This window comes from Caretta caretta, chromosome 7 (assembly GCF_965140235.1).
Source record: "Caretta caretta isolate rCarCar2 chromosome 7, rCarCar1.hap1, whole genome shotgun sequence".
Classification (NCBI taxonomy): domain Eukaryota; kingdom Metazoa; phylum Chordata; order Testudines; family Cheloniidae; genus Caretta; species Caretta caretta.
Window position 1 is genome coordinate 42,255,324 of NC_134212.1, and position 22,313 is coordinate 42,277,636.

Sequence of the window (22,313 nt, forward strand, 5' to 3'; positions counted from 1 at the left end):
TGGAAAAAGCTAATGTACTCAATGCTTTTTTTGCCTCCGTTTTCACTAACAAGGTCAGCTCCCAGACTGCTGCGCTGGGCATCACAAAATGGGGAAGAGATGGCCAGCCCTCTGTGGAGATAGAGGTGGTTAGGGACTATTTAGAAAAGCTGGACGTGCACAAGTCCATGGGGCCGGACGAGTTGCATCCGAGAGTGCTGAAGGAATTGGCGGCTGTGATTGCAGAGCCATTGGCCATTATCTTTGAAAACTCGTGGCGAACGGGGGAAGTCCCGGATGACTGGAAAAAGGCTAATGTAGTGCCAATCTTTAAAAAAGGGAAGAAGGAGGATCCTGGGAACTACAGGCCAGTCAGCCTCACTTCAGTCCCTGGAAAAATCATGGAGCAGGTCCTCAAAGAATCAATCCTGAAGCACTTGCATGAGAGGAAAGTGATCAGGAACAGCCAGCATGGATTCACCAAGGGAAGGTCATGCCTGACTAATCTAATCGCCTTTTATGATGAGATTACTGGTTCTGTGGATGAAGGGAAAGCAGTGGATGTATTGTTTCTTGACTTTAGCAAAGTTTTTGACACGGTCTCCCACAGTATTCTTGTCAGCAAGTTAAGGAAGTATGGGCTGGAAGAATGCACTATAAGGTGAGTAGAAAGCTGGCTAGATTGTCGGGCTCAACGGGTAGTGATCAATGGCTCCATGTCTAGTTGGCAGCCGGTATCAAGTGGAGTGCCCCAAGGGTCGGTCCTGGGGCCGGTTTTGTTCAATATCTTCATAAATGATCTGGAGGATGGTGTGAATTGCACTCTCAGCAAATTTGCGGATGATACTAAACTGGGAGGAGTGGTAGATACGCTGGAGGGGAGGGATAGGATACAGAAGGACCTAGACAAATTGGAGGATTGGGCCAAAAGAAATCTGATGAGGTTCAATAAGGATAAGTGCAGGGTCCTGCACTTAGGACGGAAGAACCCAATGCACAGCTACAGACTAGGGACCGAATGGCTAGGCAGCAGTTCTGCGGAAAAGGACCTAGGGGTGACAGTGGACGAGAAGCTGGATATGAGTCAGCAGTGTGCCCTTGTTGCCAAGAAGGCCAATGGCATTTTGGGATGTATAAGTAGGGGCATAGCGAGCAGATCGAGGGACGTGATCGTTCCCCTCTATTCAACATTGGTGAGGCCTCATCTGGAGTACTGTGTCCAGTTTTGGGCCCCACACTACAAGAAGGATGTGGATAAATTGGAGAGAGTCCAGCGAAGGGCAACAAAAATGATTAGGGGTCTGGAACACATGAGTTATGAGGAGAGGCTGAGGGAGCTGGGATTGTTTAGCCTGCAGAAGAGAAGAATGAGGGGGGATTTGATAGCTGCTTTCAACTACCTGAAAGGGGGTTCCAAAGAGGATGGCTCTAGACTGTTCTCAATGGTAGCAGATGACAGAACGAGGAGTAATGGTCTCAAGCTGCAGTGGGGGAGGTTTAGATTGGATATTAGGAAAAACTTTTTCACTAAGAGGGTGGTGAAACACTGGAATGCGTTACCTAGAGAGGTGGTAGAATCTCCTTCCTTAGAGGTTTTTAAGGTCAGGCTTGACAAAGCCCTGGCTGGGATGATTTAACTGGGAATTGGTCCTGCTTCGAGCAGGGGGTTGGACTAGATGACCTTCTGGGGTCCCTTCCAACCCTTATATTCTATGATTCTATGATTAGATGCAGGGTTCCAGTGTGGGCACTTTTCTTTTTAGTTTCCCCTGGTGCCAGAATAAGTATCAGTCCTAGGGTGGTTTTATTGTTTATCATGGAGTTTAGTATAGGAATCAAGTAAACATGGGTCAATCCTTCAAATAATAAATATTTGCAGTTGCAGACTAAGTTCACACAGGTGCTGCTTCTTATTTACAATGTCACCAGAAAGTGAGAACAGGCATTCGCATGGCACTTTTGTAACCTGCATTGCAAGCTATTTGCGTGCCAGATATGTAAATATTTGTATGCCCCTTCATGCTTTGGTCACTATTCTGGAGGACATGCTTCCATGCTGATGGTGCTTGTTAAAAAAAGAAATTGTTAATTCAATGTGATTGAACTCCTTGGGGGAGAACTGTACGTCTCCTGCTCTGTTTTACCCACTTTCTGCCATATATTTCATGTTATAGCAGTCTTGGATGATGACCCAGCATGTTGTTCGTTTTAAGGACACTTTCACTGTATGTAGATTTGACAAAACGCAAAGAAGTACCAATGTGAGATTTCTAAAGATAGTTACAGGACTCGACCCAAGATTTAAGAATCTGAAGTGCCTTCCTCTGAGAGGAACGAGGGGTGGCACATGCTTTCAGAAGTCTTAAAAGAGCAACACTCTGATGTAGAAACTACAGAATCCAAACCACCAAAAAAGAAAATCAACCTTCTGCTGGAGGCATCTGACTCAGATGATGAATATGAACATGTGTCGGTCCACACTGCTTTGGATTGTTATTGAGCAGAACCCATGATCAGCATGGATGTATGTCCTCTGGATAGATGGTTGAAGAATGAAAAGACATATGAATCTTTAGCGCATCTGCACGTAAATATCTTGCAATGCCGGCTACAACAGTGCCATGCGAACGCTTCAGGTGACACTATAAACAAGAAGTGGGCAGCATTATCTCCTGCCCATGTAAACAAATTTGTTTGAGTGATTGGTTGAACAAGATGTAGGACTGAGTGGGCTTGCAGACTCTAAAGTTTTACATTGTTTTGTTTTTGAATGTAGTTATTTTTTGTGCATAATTCTACATTTGTAAGTTCAACTTTCATGATAGAGAGCATTGTACACTTTGTATTCTGTGTTGTAATTGAACTCGGTATATTTGAAAATGTGGAAAACATCTGAAAATATTTTAAATAAGTAGTATTCTATTATTTTTTAATTACCCGCTTAATTTTTTAATTGCGTGACAGCCTTTATTTTGAGCTTTTAGCGTTTGCATTTTCAAGCATCTCTACAACCACAAGGACTATAAACTTACTTCATTCTAAATGCAAGCTTAGAATCACATTTAGTGACACAGCCTTCTGGGACCTGGACTGTTGGGAAAAATACCCATACCAAGTATTGCAAGACTTGCAGTAAAATTGCATGAGTTGCCAAACACTTGTTTGCACGTACACGAAAGCTTGATTATTCTATGCAATGCGACAATGTTGGTAGCAAAGGCTAATTTAAGATTTTGAAGGCCACCTGTGACCTTTCTGTGGAGCACAACAGCAGCCTTTGAGCTAACCTCAAATCCCCCATTTCTAATTCACTTTGCTATGGGTATCTGCACTGCCTGCTTCTATATGGCAGGTGGTCCAACAGTTCTATTGGTGTTCTTTACAGCTGCAAAGATTTTCATGCAATGATTTGCTTATTTTAGTATTTTTCAAATGTACATTGATTTTATCAAATAAATGCCTTTTTTGTAGATTCATTTCAGTAAGTCATTTCCATAATACTGAATGGACATTAATTGCTTTGTTTCTACAAAGATACGTGTATACCATTTACCAGGTTGCAGTGACTTTGGTGTAGGGCGATGTGGTTTCAAGACAAATTTTTGAAGAGTTACTGTTGTTGCAAACCTTGTAAATGAAGTGGGCAGAGAAGACTCTTCCCTCCCCCAACCCAGTCTGTTTCACTTCCTTTTTTTACCCTGTCTTTAGGAGAGAAAAGTGTGGCAGCAGCTTTAAATGCTCTTTCCTTTTTGTAGTTGTATTTCTAAAAAAAAAGATCTGTATTCCATGTCTGAACCTTACTGTAGTTTTGTGGTTTGGGAGGTTTCAATTCCGGCTGCCCTTTTCTTGAACTCTCAGGTCCCTAGCCATCTGTGCAGAAGGCAACAATGATGTAATGTCAGCTATTGCTCTATTTATACCCTGCCATATTGGAGCAGGGAAGATAACTGAGTTACTTAAAATACAGACTTCCTTTACCCAGGATATTGTAGTTTACATTGCTACATAAAAATAGGGAAAGAAACCCTCATATTTAAAAGTTGGCTTTAAAATGGGGATTTTTGGATGCTGTACCCACAAAGCAGTGACGTTTTAGATGTCAAACCATAATAATAATCTCAAACTACAACAAAGTAGAATATCCTGATTAATTAGAAGGTTAGAAAGAATAATACCAATGTGGTATCATTAAGTGAAGTGATAACAGGCCCCTTTCCTCTAAGTGTATTTTTAAAACACAGTGTTACCATGATTAGCTGAATCAAAACAACAGAATTTACATAACCACACTGATGACACAGGTGCCTAACTCAAAGAAAATTAGATATAATTTTAACAATAATGAGTTAAAATCTACTGAAATAAAATAAGCAGAGAATAAGTCCATGTAAACTAGATTCCAAATCAATTTCCAAGCTCATAAATGAAAAGTTGATGTGGAGTGGAATCCAGTCCCCCCACACAACCACCCACACACATTTGAGCCTGCGGTTGAATTCGTAGGCCATCCCAAAAGTGAGGAACACCAACTATGGAAGCAGTGATTTGGTTGGCATAGCACTTAAGAAGGTTCATGTTTCCAGTAGATCCTGGATAGACAAGGGGAAGGGAATAGAAGAGGAAGCAAAAAGTAAAGTTATTCTTTAGCTTGCATGCATTGCAGTATTGCATGTACATTTTCTAACAGTTTTCCTTTAAAAGGTGCTAAAATAATGGTGCCTATACACAAAAAGCATGTCTACAGGATTTTGGAACTGGGGCAAAAGTACAAGGGCCAAAATTTCACATAATGGGCTAGATTCAGTTTTAGTTTTCACCAGTTTCTGCCAACATGATCCAGGGCCTTTTGTGGTAGAATGTCCTCCTTTGGAAGGGGGGTTGTAATGACAATGCACCTGCAACCCACCCATCCAACAGAGGGCTTTTAACAACCTTGGCTTGGCTAATGGCCTAGGCAGCCTCCACCTGCAATGTTCCAACCACACTTCAGGACTGTTGCCATAGCACTATCCCTAAGGGGTGTGATGGCAAAAATACCTGATCTTCCTTTAGGAGCGCATCCCCACTGGGTCAGGAAGTGGAATTTACACTTGCCAGCAGTATTTGGGGTAACAAGTTCATTTACTACAAGTCAGCATGATTATTTTTTCTTACACACCCCCTTCCCAGGTAGTATATAAAAGGTATTTGCATCTCAGGACAAGTGCACCTCCCATGCATAAAATTGTGTTAAAGGAAGTATTCTAATTAAAATAATTCATTGCATCAAGATAACGGTGTGCAAATTACTACAACCCAGCCACTAAGCCAAGGATAAAACACATTTTGTTGAGATAAAAGCATAATACTGTTCAAGGAAGCCAGGAGTCTGAGTCATAACACCTAGGATCCACCTGCTCTAGCCCTTCAGGAGTTTTTCACAAAGTGAGACTAAGGGGAAAGTTACACAAGTCAAGAAAAAAAAAAGGGCACAAAATCTAAACTACCACAACATGAGCAAACTCTTCACCACCACCATTATGCATGTGAATCAGAAAGGTAACACTAGAGTGTATCTGGAACAGGCATCTACACTAACTGAACCACTGCAAACAGCAGTTATGTAGAGCATCCACACTAGCCATTTTGTTCCAGATGCACAGTGCACCACATCCACATATGGAAGCACAGTTGGGTGTATAGGTTGTTGTGTCTTAGCCCAGCACAGCTCCTTTGAACAAGTACATTATATCCACTGTCTATTTAGACTTCTTGACCATTGTTTGTTACACTGAATGTGTCAGTTCTTTCCTGAAAAAAATCAACAACAGTACATGTGTGTCACCAGGATCAGCGACTATGCAAGCACAAGCATGCAGCAGAGTAGATGCCATGGAAAAGACTCATCAGCTCCCTCTGGACCACTTGCTCGATTGCCTGTGGGCCATGTGGTCCAGTGTATATCACTGTAAGCACTGACAACTTTTGGTCTTGGTTTTTGAAGTGTAGTGCTTGATTTAATTCATTTCTTCCCACCAAAATAATTGAGTTTTATTTTATTTGTGGAGAAGGTTGTGTTTTATTTTGTTGCTATACTAGTGGTTTCTTTCTCCAATGTTTCTCTTTAGGAAAAAGACTGGAATACTCTGATTCCAGGTGATATTGCTCCATCAACTAGTGGAGTGTCGCTGTCTCCTTCACCACATAATGCAGTAGAGCAGCAGGGGATGTACCGCTTCTCAGGAGGAAAGTGGGGAGGCAGGGTAAATTTAAGTTACTTTATGCCAGGTTTGATGACAATGTTGTTGTGTTCTCTTTCAGATTTCAGAAATGAGACACTGCTGGGGCAGTGGGCCTAGACAGCTACAGCAATCCCCAGTGAAGTGAGTGCATGAAGTGAGTGTCTTCTTTACTTATCAGCCATTGATTTGTGTCCTGGCTTTTTCTGGTGCACTCTCAAAGGAGAAGAGATTTTTAATGTTTTTTAAAAGGTAGATGTCCAAGCTGTGTTTTATTTATGCTTATTTGTTTTATTGATTTTTGGGTTGAGGTGTCACGGAAGGATGAGACAGCTGCACAGGGCAGCTGACTTCAGCCTGATACTTGGGCAGCACTCAGATTAGATTCATCATGAACAGTGTTAGGAGGAGGCAGAGCTGAGCAGCCACAACTGTCTCAGGCCTGTATGCAGCCAACTTGACAGGTAACCAAGCATTTTTAAGTTATAAAGTAGTGCCTGAAGGGTGGCTAAGAGTTTTGTGGGATTCCACTGGGAGGACTAGTTGAACCAACATAGCTGCTATACTAGTTCTTCCTATCAACACTGTTAGTCCACTGGAACATATTGATGTAGTGATGGACAAACATGGTTAGTCTCAGAGCATGTGCCATCACAGTGGTGGCCAAAGCACCATTGAGGACAACGTTACAGGCACGGTAGAGGATTAATAAAAAATGATTTTAGGCTTTGTCTATGCCAAAAGTCTGGTGTACTAGAGAACATAGAATTTCGTTGGCCGCCCTTGTTACCATATGTAGCCCAGTGGGCCAGCTTACCTGTATTAATATTCATTGTTTTGTTATTCTGCTTTATTATATTTAGTAGTAATGCAAGGAACCTACAGGCTTTTATTCTGTAAGATTTGGCTTTAGTAGATAGCATGAGGCTTGAGGCCTATAGCCTTTGGTATAGATAAATTTAAGTAACTCATAAGTTATAGGAAACTGAAAGTAGCATGCAAGAGGGGGAATTTTGTCCAGAATACCGACATCAGCCACCCACACCAACATACAGAAAGTTCCAGACAGAATGTCTAACCGCAAAGCTAACATGACAACAAATTGACGTGTATGCTAATATGGTAACATCATACATATACTAACCTATAGCAAACGGACACCTTAGGGGGTGGAAATACAAATAAGGACCTCTATTGAATATGCATTGGACAAGGCAGCATCAGTGTAACCTACTATAAAAGTAACGTCCCAGGGACAGCAGAAGGGTGGAGAGATGTAGACCTTGGTACGGCCCAGAATGATGGCCACCGGGGAAGATGAGGACAAGGATGGTGAAGAGAAAGATAAGGGTTAAGTATGTAAGATAATGGTTAAGTAGGTTAAGAAAGATAAGGGTGTAAGTATGGATGCCCAAATGTACTTTCTGTATTATCTCTATCTGCCTTGTTGAGTTTAAGTGTGTGTATAACTTTGCTAAATTATTAAGAAATCATATTTGTATCTATCTATATATCTATATCTATCGAGAGAGAGAGAGTTCCTATGGTGTGAGTGTTGCACCTGTTCACATCGGGGTTCCCAAATTATATGATGATTTTGCAATAATCTTCCTGGGCCTGATCTTGGGACAAGAACCTGTTAATCCTCAAGTTTACAATGATATATTCCCAACTTTGGGTCAGGCTACACATATAGCATTGCTAAATACAGTTGGGAGCAAGAGGGAACCATACAAAAAATCAGTACGGACACTTATGGCATTCATGAAACCCAGCAGATCTCAAAGTAACTATCATTCTTGGGTTTCAGATTCAATATCCACTCCACTACTACCCTCAGGGAGTGGATTATGGGCCTGATTTGGGCCTCAATATCCAACTCCCACTGACGCCAGCAGGGCTGAGGGTACTCAGTTCTTTGCAAGATTTGGCACTAGTGGCCCTTATTCTCCATTCAGTATTTCTGCAGAATTTCCCGGATATCACTGGGAGTTCTGCTCAGAGACAGGGATAGAGTACGTGCCAACCTTCAGACAAGCTAGCCTCTGAACTTAACAGTGAAACAGGAGCTGTGCCACTTGTCTCATAAGGAGTGCAACTGAATAATTAAAACCTGTCTCTGCAGTGGTGCAGGATTCCAGCAAGTGTAACTGATTTTCAAATGAATGTACAGAAAAAAAACCTTGTCCTCTCTACCCCAGAAAATTACACTCCCAGAGTATAATTATCCCTACCACTGATATACTCCGAACCCTATGGAATATTTTTGTAGTCTTCTTGATTATAAGCCCCTCAGGTTAGTGACAGTATCTTACTATCTGTAAGGTTTCATCCACAGCAGAGCACTAGACAAATAAATATTCTTCCTGGAGTACTTTAACACTAATCAGTACCGGGTTTACCATGGCGCCAGCAGGCCGGTGAGTGTGGCTGGGGGCAGGAAGGGCGTGGGAGAGTGGGTCTCTGGAGGGTCTGTGTGGGGTACTCCTGGGGGAGTGAAAACAGATCCCCTGCAGATTTCTTTTCTTTCCTTTCAAAAGTGACCGGAAAGCAAAGTGAGGGGAGTGGCAGCTGAGCATACCCATGGGTTTAGTTTGGGGGGCAGTGCCCGCAAACAGAGGCGAGGCATGGGGGCACACGGAGTCACACTCCACTGCCTCCCCCGCTTTCTGCAAGCGCAGAGCTGCCCAACTGAAAAAAGAGGGTGCTGCTCAGAAGATGCCACTTTCTGAGTCCTAGTGCTGGTTGAGCTCCCCTTCTGTGTGCTGGGAGCCATCCTGTTTTCTGTACAACAGTGAGTGCCTATGGTGGGAAAGGGCAGGGGCAGGCTGGGGCTAGGGGGAAAGAGGCATTGGGGAAGAAGGGGGTCGGGAGGAGATGGAGCGGTGGGGAAGGGGCATGGGATAGGGAAGAGAAGGGGGCAGGGGAAGCGGGGGCGGAGGGAGGTGGGGCCTGGGGGAAAGAGGCAGCGGGGACAAAAGGGGTGGGATGGGGAGAAGATGGGGCAGTGGGGAAGGGGCCTGGGATGGGGAAGAGAAGGGGATGAAGGAAGCAGGGGTAGGAGGGAAGGTGGAGCCCAGCATGCGGCATCCCCTTGGCAGAAGCTGGGGTCCCCTGTTAAGCAGGCCCATCGAACTCTCACCCTGACAAGCCCCACCTCCCCTGCATCTGTACCACCCCGATGAGCCCCTCCAGACACCCTCTCCACTGAGCCCCAACCACCTGGACCCCCACCCAAATGAACCCCACCTCCCCTGCTCCTAGACTCCCCCCACCCTGGCTGAGCCCGTTAACCTGGATCCCCTGCAGAGCTTCTGCACCTGAAACCCCCGAATGAGCTTCTGTGTATCCAGATCTCCCACTGAGCCACCCGCATCCAGATTGCACCACAGAGAACTCTCTTACCCCCACCTGGATCCCCCCACACTAAGTCCTCTGCACTTGGATCCTGCTGCTGGGCTGAGCCTGTACAGCTGGCACAGGGGGGCAGGGTCTCAGGGTATTTCTGGGGTAGGCCTGGCCCTTGCACTGTGTCAGGGTCGGGTGCAGCCTCACCGCTGAGTCCCTGCCGAGAGGTAGGGTCGGGGAGGCTGCAGGGTAATCTCCCAACTCTATGCAACCAGAGGCCTGTGCTCTCCACTGCCATATTGGAGCCTCCACATTTATTTATTGACAAACAAAATGTGCAGAATTCTAAAATATTATGTGCAGAATTTTTAATTTTTTTGTTTAGAATCCCATGAGGAATATGGGGTGCTGTGCAGCTGTGATGGTAAGACTGTGAGGAAGGTGGTGGGCAGTGTGGAGGTCTATGGGCAGGGGGTGATGGCGAGCAGTGTGGTGTGCAGGGTGCTGTGCAGTTGTGGTGGGAGGCCAGTGGGGGAGGTCTCGGGGAGTGGGGAGGGCTAGGCATAGAGATCTGTGGTGGAGGTTTCTGGGAGAGGGGGCACTGGGCATAAGGGTGGGGCACTGGGCAGGGGGTGGTGTTGTGCAGGCCCGCCCTCAAGGGGAAGGGGTATGCTGGCTCAGGGCTGGGAAGGCCAGTGTGTGTCTGGCAGCTGCAGGTTTATAAACAGTACCCTTCTGCTGGGCTGCGCGGAGCGGGGCTGCTCCTGCTGTGCTGTGCCTCATTACCTCCAGCCTTCCCTTCACTATGGAGACTGACCATCCCACCTCCCTGCACCTTGCTCCATGGGGGCCCACAAATATGTTTGGCACCGGGCCCAAGAAAAGTTAATCTGACCCTGACAGTAATACAGCATTTCTACAAGTGCTCTGCACAGGTATAGCATCTTTCAGCTGGGGATATAAAATATCTAATCCTCAGGAGGAATGTTACTCCACTTTATAGAAGAGGAAAGTGAGGCACAGTTAAGCAATTTGCTCTAGTCACAGCAATTCGTTGGTAGAATGGAGAGCGTTTAACTCAATTTGTGATTCCCAGTCCTTTCTTCTAACCATTAGATGTTTTTGCACTGTATAGCCTGCAATGAATAGAAAGGAAGCAGCTTCATTTACTAGTTTCATCAGGGTTAGTTGCTCCTCTGCCTAGAGTAATGGCTTCAATAAAGCTACTTAACCTTTGGTTGTTACTATCTGTATTATCCCTCACTGCTACTTCTGATTAGTCTTTTTGGGGCATCTTCCCTGTTGAGCTCATCTGTGCAGCTCCACTCGTGGGAGAGCTGGCATGGACAGGACAGTGACATTTTTATCAAAATGACCTCTAGACCTGAGTGGTATAAGGGACTAAGGTCATTAGAATTTTGGAGGACTCCTGGAGCCTCATCTGCACTAGTGCTCCAATCATTGCTACCGCTAGTGGAGCTGAACCAGTGCTAACCAGTGGGAATTTCAGAGGAAAAGCATACAAGCGTATGCCCACACCTTGAATACTATGTGCAGTTCAGGTTGCTTAATCTCAAAAAAGATATTAAAATTGGAAAAGTTACCAAGAAGGGCAACAAAAATGATTAAGGTATGGAATATCTTTCATTTGATAAGAGATTAAAAAGACTGGGACTGTTCATTTTAGAAAAGAGATTTACAAGTGTGGGGGGAATAAAATAGAGGTCTGCAAAATGATGAATGGTGTGGAAAAAGTGAATAAGAAAGTGTTATATCCCTTCACATAACAAGAACCAGGGCTCACCCAATGAAATTAATAGGCAGCAGGTTCAGAATAAATCAAAAGAAGTACTTCTTCACACAATGCACCATCAGACTGTTTAACTTGTTGCCAGGGGGTGTTGTGAAGGCCAGAAGTATAAATGGGTTTAAAAAAAAAAAAAGAAAGAAAGAAAGAAGCTCATAGAGGCCATTAGCCAAGATGGTCCAGGATGCAACCCTGTGCTCTGGGTGTCCTTATACTTCTGACTGGCAGATTCTGGACAGGACGACAGGGGACAGATCACTCAATGGTTGCCCTGTTCTCTTCATTCCCTCTGAAGGCTCTGCACTGGCCCCTGTTCGAAGGCAGGATACTGAGCTAGGTAGACCATTGGTCTTATCCAATATGGCCATTCTTATGTACTTACCAAGCTGCCAAGTCATTCTCTGCATGTGCTGAGTGAGGGTATGTCACAGGAGAGTCAAAATGCATGGGCTGATGTTTGCAGATGTAAAACATTGTACAGCTTTTACTAATGGGGGTTGAAAATCCACTCTAGAAAGTTATGGTAAAATACAAGTAATAGAGTAGCCAGATAAACAATAATTAATCTTCCAGGAATTGGTATACTTTCTAGCCCGCAAGAACTTCATTGGTTTAGTTTTAAAATATATAGCCAAAGACAACTCTAATTTAGCCTATGGAACTCCATTTATTTAATTAGGCCTGTTTACGGTGTAAATCAGGGTGGAGTTTGGTCCTGGAGGACCTTATTCTCCACTGCCTTGTGCCTTATGAATTCATTTACACCTGAGCAGCGTGAATCTGAGGCTATGTCTACACTACAAAATTAGGTCAAATTTATAGAAGTAGATTTTTTAGAAATTGATTTTATACAGTCAATTGTGTGTGTCTCCACTTAAGACCATTAAGTCGGCAGAGTGCATCCACAGTACCGAGGCTAGCATCAACTTCCGGAGTGTTGCACTGTGGGTAACTATCCCACAGTTCCCGCAGTCTCCGCCACCAATTGGAATTCTGGGTTGAGATCCCAATGCCTGATGGGGCAAAAAACATTGTTGCGGATGGTTCTGGGTACATGTCATCAGGCCCCCCCTCCCTCCATGAAAGCAATGGCAGACAATAGTTTCATGCCTTTTTTCCTGGGTTACACGTGCAGATGCCATACCACAGCAAGCATGGAGCCTGTTCAGCTCACCGTCACTGTACGTCTCCTGGGTGCTGGCAGATGCGGGACTACATTGCTACACAGCAGCAGCTCATTGCCTTGTGGCAGCAGATGGTGCATTATGACTGGTAGCCGTCCTCGTCGTCTCCTGGGTGCTCTTGGCTGGCCTTGGTTAGGTCGGTTGGGGCTCCTGGGCAGACTTGGGTGCTCCTGGCTGATCTTGGTGAGGTCTGTCGGGGCGCCTGGACATAAATGGAGTGACTCAGGTCATTCTCTTCTTTAAGTTTTGTCTAATGGAGATTCAGTCCTGCCTGGAATATTGGCAGAGGGATAGCTCAGTGATTTGAGCACTGGCCTGCTAAACCCAGGGTTATGAGTTCAATCCTTGAGGGGGCCATTCTGCCTCAGGCTGCTCTCCTCCCTCCATGAAAGCAACAGCCAACAATCGTTTTGTGCCTTTTTCCATGCGGGTGCCATATTGCTCTCAGCATCGTCATCCACCTGCCGCTTCTGCTGCCACACTGCTCTCCTGCAGACGCCATACCATGGCAAGCATGGAGCCCGCTCAGATTACCGCAGCAGTTATGACCATTCTAAACACCACATGCATTATCCAGCAGTATGTGCAGAACCAGAAACTGCAAAAGCGGGCGAGTAGGCAATGGCAGCGCGGTGAGGAGAGTGATGAGGACATGGACACAGACTTCTCTCAAAGTACAGGCCCCAGCTGTGTGGACATGATGGTGGTAAAGGGGCAGGTTCATGCCATGGAACACCAACTCTGGGCCTGGGAAACAAGCACAGACTGGTGGGACCACATAGTGTTGTGGGTCTGGGACAATTCCCAATGGCTGCGAAACTTTTGCATGCGTAAGGGCACTTTTCATGGAACTTTGTGACTTGCTTTCCCCTGCCCTGAAGCACCAGATTACCAAGATGAGAGCAGCCCTCACAGTTCACAAGCGAGTGGTGATAGCCCTGTGGAAGCTTGCAATGCCAGACAGGTACTGGTCAGTTGGGAATCAGTTTGGAGTGGGCAAATCTACTGTGGGGGCTGCTGTGATCCAAGTAGCCAACTCAATCACTGAGATGCTGCTATCAAGGGCAGTGAGTCTGGGAAATGTGCAGGTCATAGTGGATGACTTTGCTGCAATGGGATTCCCTAATTGTGGTGGGGCGATAGACGGAACCCATATCCCTATCTTGGCACCGGAGCACCGAGTACATAAACTGAAAGGGGTACTTTTCAATGGTGCTGCAAGCACTGGTGGATCACAAGGGACGTTTCACCAACACCAGTGGGGGATGGCTAGGAAAGGTACATGACACTCGCATCTTCAGGAACTCTGGTCTGTTTCAACAGCTGCAGCAAGGGACTTTCTTCCCATTGAAAATAACCATTGGGGATGCTGAAATGCCTATAGTTATCCTTGGGGACCCAGCCTACCCCTTAATGCCATGGCTCATGAAGCCATACACAGGCAGCCTGGACAGTAGTCAGGAGCTGTTCAACTACAGGCTGAGCAAGTGCAGAATGTGCATTTGGATGTTTAAAAGCACGCTGGCGCAGTTTACTGAGTCGTTTAGACCTCAGCGAAACCAATATTCCCATTGTTATTACTGCTTGCTGTGCGCTCCACAATATCTGTGAGAGTAAGGGGGAGACGTTTATGGTGGGGTGGAAGGTTGAGGCAAATCGTCTGGCCGCTGATTACGCACAGCCAGACACCAGGGTGGTTAGAAAAGTACAGGAGGGTAAGGTGCGCATAAGAAGCTTTGAAAACCAGTTTTATGACTGGCTAGACTATGGCGTGAAAGTTCTGTTTGTTTCTCCTTGATGAAAACCCCTGCCCCTTGGTTCACTCTACTTCCCTGTAAGCTAACCACCTTCCCCTCCCCCCTTTGATCGCCGCTTGCAGAGGCAATAAAGTTATTGTTGCTTCAAATTCATGCATTCTTTATTAATTCATCACACAAATAGGGGGATAACTGCCAAGGTAGCCCAGGAGGAGTGGAGGAGGAGGGAAGGACAAGGCCACACTGCATTTCAAAACTTATTGAATGCCAGCTTTCTGTGGCTTGGGCAGTCCTCTGGGGTGGAGTGCTTGGGTGCCCAGAGGACTGTGTTGTTGGGCGTCTGGGTGAGGAGACTATAGAACTTGGGGAGGAGGGCGGTTGGTTACACAGGGGCTGTAGCGACGGTCCGTGCTCCCGCTGCCTTTCCTGCACCTCAACCATACGCTGTAGCATATCAATTTGATCCTCCAGTAGCCTCAGCATTGACTCCTGCCTTCTGTCAGCAAGCTGACGCCACCTATCATCTTCAGCCTGCCACCTGTCCTTGTGTTCATATTGTGCTTTCCTGGACTCTAACATTGTCTTCCTCCACACATTCTGCTGGGCTTTCAGTGTGGGAGGACTGCATGAGCTCAGAGAACATTTCATTGCGAGTGCGTTTTTTTCGCTTTCTAATCTTCGCTAGCCTCTGGTAAGGAGATTATAGTGTGAGCGTTGAAACATTTGCAGCTGCGGGAGGAAAAAAAAGGGAGAGTAGTAGTTAAAAAGACACATTTTAGAGAACAATGGGTAGACTTTTAGGGTGAATCTTGCTGTTACCATTACATAGCACATGTGCATTCGGTACAAGGTTGCATTTTGCCTCTTACATTGAGGGTCTGCCGGTTTGGTGAGAGATCACACATGCAGGGCCAGCGGGCAACAGAATTCGACTTGCAGACAGCAATGGTAAGCCACAGTCTTTTGGCTTCTTTAACCTTCATAACATGTGGGAATGGTTTCAAACAGCAGCGCCCTCATTTCCCATACCAAACAGCCATTGGGTTGGCCCTTTAAAATGGGTTGGCAATTTAAAAGGAGGGGCTGCGGTTTTCGGGTTAACGTGCAGCACAAACCCAACTAACCCTTCCCTCCCCCCCCATACACACACACACCCAATTCTCTGGGATGATCGCTTCACCCCTTCCCCCCACCGCGTGGCTAATAGCAGGGAAGATTTCTGTTCAGCCACAGGCAAACAGCCCAGCAGGGACGGCCACCTCTGAATGTCCCCTTAATAAAATTCCCCTATTTCAACCAGGTGGCCATGAATGAAATCACTCTCCTGAGGATAACACAGAGAGATAAAGAACAAATGTTGCTTGAATGCCAGCAAACACCAGGACCATATGCTGCCATTCTTTGTTATGCAAGGACTCCAGACTACGTGCTACTGGCCTGGCATGGTAAAGTGTCCTGCCATGGAGAATGGAATAAGGCTGCCCTCCCCAGAAACCTTTTGCAAAGGCTTTGGGAATACCTCCAGGAGAGCTTCATTGAGATGTCCCTAGAGGATTTCCGCTCCATCCCCAGATGCGTTAACAGACTTTTCCAGTAGCTGTAGTGGCTGCAAATGCATCCCAAGTCTTCAGGGCAAATCAATCATTAAACATGCTTGCTTTTAAACCGTGTATTATATTTACAAAGGTACACTCACCAGAGATGCCATCTCTGGCTTCATGGTCCGGGAGCCCGCCTTGAGAGAGTATTGGCTCCAGGGTGATACAGTTCCTGGCTGTCGGGGAGAACAGTTTCTCTACTTGCCTGTTGTGCACTATCATCCTCCTCCTCATCTTCCTCGTTCCCAAAATCCTCATCCCTGTTGCGTGAGACTCCCCCCTTGCAGGTGTCCACGGACAGGGGTGGGGTAGTGGTAGGGTCACCCCCTAGAATTGTATGCAGCTCATCATAGAAGCCGCATGTCTGGGGCTCTGACCCAGAGTGGCTGTTTGCCTCTTTGGTAGGCTTGCCTGAGCTCCTTAATTTTCATGCAACACTGCTCCAGGTCCCTGTTATAGCCTCTGTCCATTATGCCCTTGGAGACTTTTTCAAATATTTTGGCATTTCATCTATTGGAACGGAGTTCTGATAGCGCGGATTCATCTCCCCATACAGCGATCAGATCCAGTGTCTCCCATTCAGTCCATGCTGGAGCTCTTTTACAATTCTGGGACTGCATGGTCACCTCTGCTGATGAGCTTGCCACGCTGGCCAAACAGGAAATGAAATTCAAAAGTTCCCAGTGCTTTTCCTGTGTACCTGGCTAGTGCATCTGAGTTGAAAGTGCTGTCCAGAGCGGTCACAATGGAGCACTCTGGGATAGCTCCTGGAGGCCAATACCATCGAATTGCATCCACACTACCCCAAATTTGACACAGCGAGGTCAATTTCAATGCTACTCCCCTCGCTGGGGAAGAGTACAGAAATCTATTTTAAGAGCCCTTTAAGTCGACAAAAATGGCTTCGTCGTGTGGATGGGTGCAGGGTTAAATTGATCTAACGCTGCTGAAGTCGACCTAAACTTGTAGTGTAGACCAGGGCTATGTTTCACTTCACTGTTGATAATTGTTTAGTGTTCAGTGATGCACAGCAATGAGTAAGGCCAGAGGTAAGGTTAAAAGTTTAACAGGTCACAAGGAGAAGTTCAAGTTTATATGCCTGGATTTTTGAAATCACGAAAGATTTGGGGAGAGTGTGTATTATTCATTGAACTTGACAACTGACAGCCATTTCCATAAGTTCCCTTCCCCTTTGTTGAGCATTAGAGTCCCCTTTATTTGAGCTATTCATGACCCTGAGCTTGTTCGGAAAACGTCTGCATATACTGGCTGCAGTTTTTCTATTTCTTTGCATTGCACGTTTTCCCCACATGAGGCCACCACTGTCCTCAAAGTCAAGAAATAATGTGGCCCAGATATTATATCAAACAAAATGCTGAAACAGCAATGACTGCTTTTAGGAAGGCCTATTTTAAAATCAACTCAGATTCTTTGTGAGGTAGTCACACTGAAAAACGGAAGCCCTCAACCCACACTAATAGACATCTATGTTAACTACAGTAACTGCAAATTCTTTTGTAATATCTTTTAAAATACATGGCTTGATCAACAAAGTTGTCCCTTAAAGTCAGACTGGACTCCTCTTAAAGATATAAACAACATCTTTATCCTACAGATACTCAGAGAAGAAACTGAACAAGGTAGCATTTGCCTGCTTTGTAGTCCCGTCCCACTCACCCACACCCCAAAGAATCATTTAACTCAGTCTGGCACCTAGTATTAAGTCTTACAATGATTAGAAAATAGTATTGATGGAAAAAACAGGACATGAAATCCATATACTAATCTATCAAATGTAGGATAGAAATAAATATGCAAATAGAGGGGAAAGAAAGGAAGGCCAGCTAACTTTTTTCAACACAATCAACAGTGGTTAACCTGCCGTATTGGAACCAGCCCCGAATCTCGGATTTGCACTTGACAATTAAATGCTCATTGATTTTTTTTCCCCTCCAGCAAACAAAAGTCTCAGTATTTGAAAGAAAAGGCAAAACTCACCAGACTAAATGAATGCCTGAGACATGGAAATCAAATACATTCTAGGTTATACATACCTGGGCCTCATAAGAGATATAGGGTTGTTCAAAATTAGAAAAGCACTCCAAGCATGTGGGCCTCTATACCATGAAGAAACCACTCAACACTCCAGTAAACCCTTTTACAGTGTAATCCTACTCATTCTACTGTTACACCTGTTAGGACAAAACCGTCACAGAAACCCTGTGTCAGCTACCAGGCTAAATGCACTTCTGATCCCTCTCAGTATAAGTATGGGTCATTACACTATTGAATCTATTTCCCCATGTTAAGTATCCTCACACCTTCTGGTCAACTGTCTAAATGGGCCATCTTGATTATCACTACAAAAGTTTTTTTCTCCTGTTGACAATAGCTCAGCTTAATTAGTCTCTTACAGTTGGTATGGCTACTTCCACCTTTTCATGTTCTCTGTATGCATATCTATCTATCTTCTTATTATAGGTTCCATTCTATGCATCTGATGAAGTCGGCTGTAACCCATGAAAGCTTATGCTCAAATAAATTTGTTAGTCTCTAAGGTGCCACAAGTACTCCTGTTCTTTTTGCGGATACAGACTAACACAGCTGCTACTCTGAAACCTCTCAGTATGAGCACACCCTCTCTAGGTCTCAGGCCTCTAGCCATCATCTCTCATGAGGCCCTGGCTCACAATATGCTATGTATCAACTGTAATTTACCTCAGCAGGTCTCACTTCTGTTCCCTATGAGGCAATGACAGTGATAATCAGTTACCAAATAGCCTCATGAAAGCAAATATTTATTTACTGCAAAAGCATTTTCAGAGAAGCCATATTTTTTAAAAAAAACAGACTATATGCATGTCTAGCTTACCAAGTATGTAACTATCCTCTACTTGGGAACTCTGGTAGGTCTGTTCTGCAGAGCTATGTCAGCTTGTCTCCCTATCAGCTCCTGGCAACTCAACCCCCTTTGCTATAATCAAACCACTTTTTAAATGGTTTGCAGACCTTTGATTTACTAATTCCTACCTTTAGCAGAACAAGGTTTGCCACAGGTTGGAGGCAGGAGCCTTGAAGGCAACAGCCTGCCCCATTGTCTTCCAAGTGTGTTTGAGTGTTCTTATTTGGGAAGTCAGTCAATAACATTTATGCACAGACCTCATTGAAATCAAGCATTATAGACATGTAGTAAACATTCCACTACTCCCAATGTAAATATTAATACAGTCACTTGGGAAATTTTGTATACAGTAACTTACCCTGACCCAGTCACCTACAGAGTTCATAAAATTGCTCTCAATATTCATATTATGTACAAGCTTTATCTATGTCACTCCCTTTATTTACAGCTCTGCTAACAGATGTGCACATGAAGTCCTGCAATAGGGTATGCAGAGCACAACTGGGTCAGTTCCCCTTATAATCAATGTAGAAGTGAGCACTGGACTTCTGGTGACATCACAACCAAATTTTCTCTGTACTGCAACACACTGGAGACTAAAAAACAAACAAACAAAACCAAAAAAATCCAAACAGTGGATTATGTTTTCATTTCATGTCATTCCTGGGACTCAACATTAGACTTCCGATCAGTGAAAGAAACAACCCCACCCAGATAGAAAAATGGTAAAAAATGGGAGATCAACAAAAAAAACATTAAATAACTGGAAAAAACAAATCCAGCTAGGCTGCTACATATCCCTGCTCCAAACGACCAGAATAGACTCCTTCACTACAGTGAAGTATTCAGGCAGATAAATGCAGAATTGAGGATTAAGATTGAGGTGGACTGTGTGAAAAAACAAAACTCAGAACAGCTATGTAAGAGTGTGACAAGCACTTACCACTTCACTTTCCAAAATACACAGTCATAACATCTGTTTAGATGATCAGAAACCACTTAAGACTATCAAGGAAAAATACCAAACATTGTCAAACATCTTTCTGGGCATATAATTGATATCTGCTGTCCAAAATAAGAGCCTGATCCCGTGAGGTACCTAGACCCCTGAACTTCCATGACTTCACCATTATAGTTAGGGTTCCTTGGCATTTCACAAAGGGCACTCAGAATTTTGCAGGCTTGGGCTAAATAGATGATGTAAATTGTTCTTTACTGCACTGGGGCAAAGCATATTACTAGGGGTTTGATCTTACGGCCATTAAAGTCATTAAGAGCATTGTCATTTACTACATTTGGAGCAGGACTGGGCTCTTCATTTTTCACACATCCCAGGAGGACTTTTCATAACTAAAGATTTTGCTAATTGCCAGACTTGTGAGCTAAGTAAATTAAACCTGGATTCTGGTGAATAAAAAAAACACCAAGATGGCCTTTAATATCTTTACAAAGCTATCAGTTTTGGGATGTGTAAACACATTAATGAAACTTTCTTTACCTGAAGAAGCAGAGTTTGACATTTCTCCTCCTAGATACAAGAAATTTCTCAAAATCAAGATGTTGGAATTCTATCCTCATAAAAAAGTAGTTTCTCTAACCTTTATTTTAGGTTTAACTCTCCATCTGTGCAGCAAAGACTTTCACTGATTCAAACTGCCATTTTTTGTGTAAAATGGTGTGATGTACTCCATATGCTTTATGAAAATATGCTTTGAATGTGAATATAATTAACTGGAATATGCTTTATTCAAAAGGTCTCTGGTAAGGTATCATTACAAAGCTTATAATCGACTGAGTGTGTTCATCCTATTTGTATGCATGTATCATTCTTGTGTTTGAAGCTAGAAAGATGAAGTATAACTCTGAGGTCCTATTGTAACTATGCAAAGTGTGGGCCATTAATGGTGGTTTAGAATCTTGATGGCTCCTATTGACTAGGACAATTGGTTGTAAATGGTTTATTTGCCTGCAAGCCTTCCTATGTATGTGTGAGCCAGCCCAGGAAGAATGGAGGCTGGGGTCTCACAGGACATGTGACCATGTCACATGATACTGGAATCCATCTTAAATCTGGTACTTTTCCATTTAGAAGGCAGCGTGGGGACCCAGAGACACAAAAGATTCCCGCTTTGGGCCAAAGCTATAAAAGGGAGTGGAACAGAACAAAGTGGTCTACCACTCATGGGCTGCCAGTCATGAGAAAAACCCACCTAAGATATCTGCTAACAAGGACTGAACCATGGGAAAGGATTGGGCCCAGACTAAGACGGAGTTTAGTCTGTGAAAGAAGCTTATTGGAACATCTCTGAGGGAGAGATGTTACCTGTAATCAGGTTTCAGAGGAACAGCCGTGTTAGTCTGTATTCGCAAAAAGAAAAGGAGTACTTGTGGCACCTTAGAGACTAACCAATTTATTTGAGCATGAGCTTTCGTGAGCTACAGCTCACTTCATCAGATGTTTACCGTGGAAACTGCAGCAGACTTTATATACACACAGAGAATATGAAACAATACCTCCTCCCACCCCACTGTCCTGCTGGTAATAGCTTATCTAAAATGATCAACAGGTGGGCCATTTCCAACACAAATCCAGGTTTTCTCACCCTCCACCCCCCCACACAAATTCACTCTCCTGCTGGTGCTAGTCCATCCAAAGAGTGAATTTGTGTGGGGGGGTGGAGGGTGAGAAAACCTGGATTTGTGTTGGAAATGGCCCACCTGTTGATCATTTTAGATAAGCTATTACCAGCAGGACAGTGGGGTGGGAGGAGGTATTGTTTCATATTCTCTGTGTGTATATAAAGTCTGCTGCAGTTTCCACGGTAAACATCTGATGAAGTGAGCTGTAGCTCACGAAAGCTCATGCTCAAATAAATTGGTTAGTCTCTAAGGTGCCACAAGTACTCCTTTTCTTTTTACCTGTAATCAGTTTCTTAATGTATTAGGCTTAGACTTAAGTGTTCTTCCTTTATTTTGCTTGGTAATTTATTGTGTTTGTTCTTACTTGAAACCACTTAAATCTTACTTTTTATTCTTAATAAAATCACTTATTTATTAATGAACCTAGAGTAAGTGATTAATAGTTGGGGGAGTAAACAGCTGTGCATCTCTCTTTTTATCAGTGATATAGAGGTTGAACAATTTAGGAGTTTCTCCTGTATAAGCTTTATGCAGAGTAAAATGGACTTATATGGGGGTTGGATCCCACTGGGAGCTGGGTGTCTGGGTGCTGGAGATAGGTGACCTGTTGAGCAGTTTTTGGTTAAAGTCTTCAGTTTTGGGGCCATAGACCAGACCTGGGTCTGTGTTGCAGCAGCCTAGTGGATCTGGCTCAACCAGGCAGGGTTCTGGAGTCCCAAGCTGGAAGGGAAAACTTATTCCAGCACATCAGGTGACAGTCCCAAGGGGGTCTCTGTGACTGAACCTGTCACAAATGGATTTCCAGTCACAACAGTTAGAAATGGGATTACCATGGCCAGTTTTCCAATATTCATGGTGGTTTTGTACTGCTGTATTTTAA

The 22,313-nt window shown here is 44.4% G+C and overlaps 1 protein-coding gene across 1 annotated transcript in view; it reads left to right on the top strand.

Moving 5' to 3' along the window:
• The first annotated feature begins 346 nt into the window (after positions 1-346).
• Positions 347-22,313, top strand: part of LOC142072876 (uncharacterized) — a 45,125-nt gene continuing 23,158 nt past the window's right edge. The window contains exons 1-2 of the mRNA XM_075131166.1: positions 347-640; positions 6,280-6,354. Of these exons, the coding sequence (XP_074987267.1) occupies position 6,354 (1 nt within the window). The 5' untranslated portion in view covers positions 347-640; positions 6,280-6,353. The remainder of the gene's footprint in view (positions 641-6,279; positions 6,355-22,313) is intronic.